At 31.4% G+C, this 2210-nt stretch overlaps 1 protein-coding gene across 1 annotated transcript; it reads right to left on the bottom strand.

Moving 5' to 3' along the window:
• Window positions 1-296: 296 nt before the first annotated feature.
• LOC149555202 (ubiquitin-conjugating enzyme E2 6-like) lies at window positions 297-965 on the bottom strand. The gene has a single exon (XM_089829260.1). It carries the CDS (start codon window positions 963-965, stop codon window positions 297-299), a length of 669 nt encoding a protein of 222 aa, XP_089685386.1.
• Window positions 966-2210: the final 1245 nt, after the last annotated feature.

Genomic DNA, 2210 nt, shown 5'->3' with positions numbered 1-2210 from the left:
ACTGAATTTTTTTCAAATTTTGTTTTCGATCACAAAATATGCAAATTCACTGTGTTTTAGAATTTTAAATATTTGGTCAAGGGAGGATAGCCGCACCAGAATATGAACTAATATATTACAGTTTTCAATAATCAAACATTTAATAGCAAATCTACACTCTATACCTTTGCGGCTAACATTAGCTTTTATAATTGAAGTCAATTATATTTATGAAAGCCACAAGATCACTATTCTTTACAATTCTGAAACATATGATCGGCATTTTCTAATTGTAAGGAAACAAGGATGGCTTAACGTCAGAATAAAGAACAAATCAAGCTAAAAAATGTTTGTAGGATGATAGATAAAGCCATCACTGTAAGGCAAACTGATAGAACAAACACTATAACAAGCGAATATAGCGAGTAGTCTCTCTTTCTCTTCTGCTGAAAAGGTAAATAGCGTTTTATCCCGAATGATTTTCTCTTCTCTATTTCTGCTTTGTATATATCAACATAGTCAGGAAACAATTCTTTGAAAACTGGGTTCTCGGAATTGTAATGCAAAGTTTTCAGATGTTGGACAGCCTTTGTACGCGAATCTGTTGGACTATATTCTTCTCTTTCTCTTGCTTTCTCAACGATCCACTCAAAAAGCTTTGTTAGAAGAAAGTAAATGGAGGAATTATTTGAATCCCATGTCTGCAAATAACTGTAAACTGAAGAATATTCCAAATTTTCAATGGGTGGATCCATGGGGGTGTAAACATTGATGGCTTGCGGAGGGCTGTTTGGATAATCTGGTGAGAGGAGAATGTTCCCATGAAAATTTCCTGAGGTTGACAAAAAAAAAGAGTCGCCTAAGAGAAGGAAATGCCATTCTCTTTTATAATTTCTAAGGCGGCGTACAATGAAGTGTGGAGGTGGCTTTTCTGTTAGATGAACAAACTCTTCTTCCATCCGGTTTTCCAGATCTGGAGTAGCCATTGTTTTACCAGTGTTGATCAAACAATGGTGTAACCAGCTTTGGAATAATATAAGATGAAACTGCTATTGATAGAGATTTATACGTTTTGTCTGACTATTGGCGAAAACCAACGTGGCGCATGGGCTATTTAATCATACTGATTAGTATAGATCTGGGTATTATCATCCTGTAGATGTATAAAGAAAACTAGAGATCCCATGTTTAAATAGTTCTAGTCGTTGGAATTTGAAGGAAAAAACATATAATATTTTTCGAATTATTATATGTTATTTCTAAAAGTAATGAGTATTTTTTCTTTTAAAATGGAGGTTTAACATTTTTGTCTAGTCCTTTTGGTTAAGAACAATGGACTAAGGGGTATCCATTCTAGCAAAGAACACTATCCTGGTCTCAATCCTTGTTGGTAGGCTCTTTGTGAATCCTTCAACTTCACCATTAGACCAAGGACCCTTTGACAAGGTTTATAATTTTGAATAACAAATTTATATTAAATTTGCAGTTTGAAGTGGAATATAATATTGTTAGATATGCAAATTTGATTCATTATTCGTGTAGTCATTTAAGACATTTTAGTTAAAAATGCATTATAATTTGTTAAAAGTATACTATTGTGTTAAGTTATTTATTTAACTATAGAATTGATCTCATTTGTGTGAGTTTGAATTGTTTGATAAATTTAATTATTACTAGTTTCTAACAATCTACATAGGATCAGAATATTTACTCCCATGTGACAAACTCTTGCAAGGATGTCAAGACAAAATTATAAAAAAAAGATGTGAAAGCAATTGAACAAAAAATGGTGGGTTGATAAAAAAATAAAGAATGTTGCAAGAACTTAAATTGGCTTGAATAAATGAGAGATGTAGAATATATTAAATAGAGAATGAAAAGGAAGGTTACATTATGGAATTTAATCATATTCACCAATAATACAATTACAATATTAAAAATATAAAACTGCATTATTAATATAGTACTACAAAGTCAATAAGAACTACTACTAGTCAACATGGACTACTATAAACAGTATTATTATTTTCATTCTCTCCCATAATGCCTATTGGTAAAAACACGAGCTAGAAACTTTGTGAAGAAATGCGCTATGAGATTGTCTATCATGTTGTACACAATTTTGATCAAACCTTGTGGGACTAATTCTTTTCTAATATGAAAAATTAGATTCTTTGTCAATTGTGTAATATACTTACTATCACAATACAACAAGGTAGGTCCAATTGGTA

This window comes from Cupressus sempervirens, chromosome 5 (assembly GCF_028749045.1).
Source record: "Cupressus sempervirens isolate cs-2001-9-10 chromosome 5, ASM2874904v1, whole genome shotgun sequence".
Classification (NCBI taxonomy): domain Eukaryota; kingdom Viridiplantae; phylum Streptophyta; class Pinopsida; order Cupressales; family Cupressaceae; genus Cupressus; species Cupressus sempervirens.
This window is presented reverse-complemented; position numbering and strand designations above follow the sequence as displayed.

Excerpts from the sequence above, each read along its gene's own strand:
- LOC149555202 (XM_089829260.1), bottom strand. The coding sequence starts at position 965 with ATGGCTACTCCAGATCTGGAAAACCGGATGGAAGAAGAGTTTGTTCAT.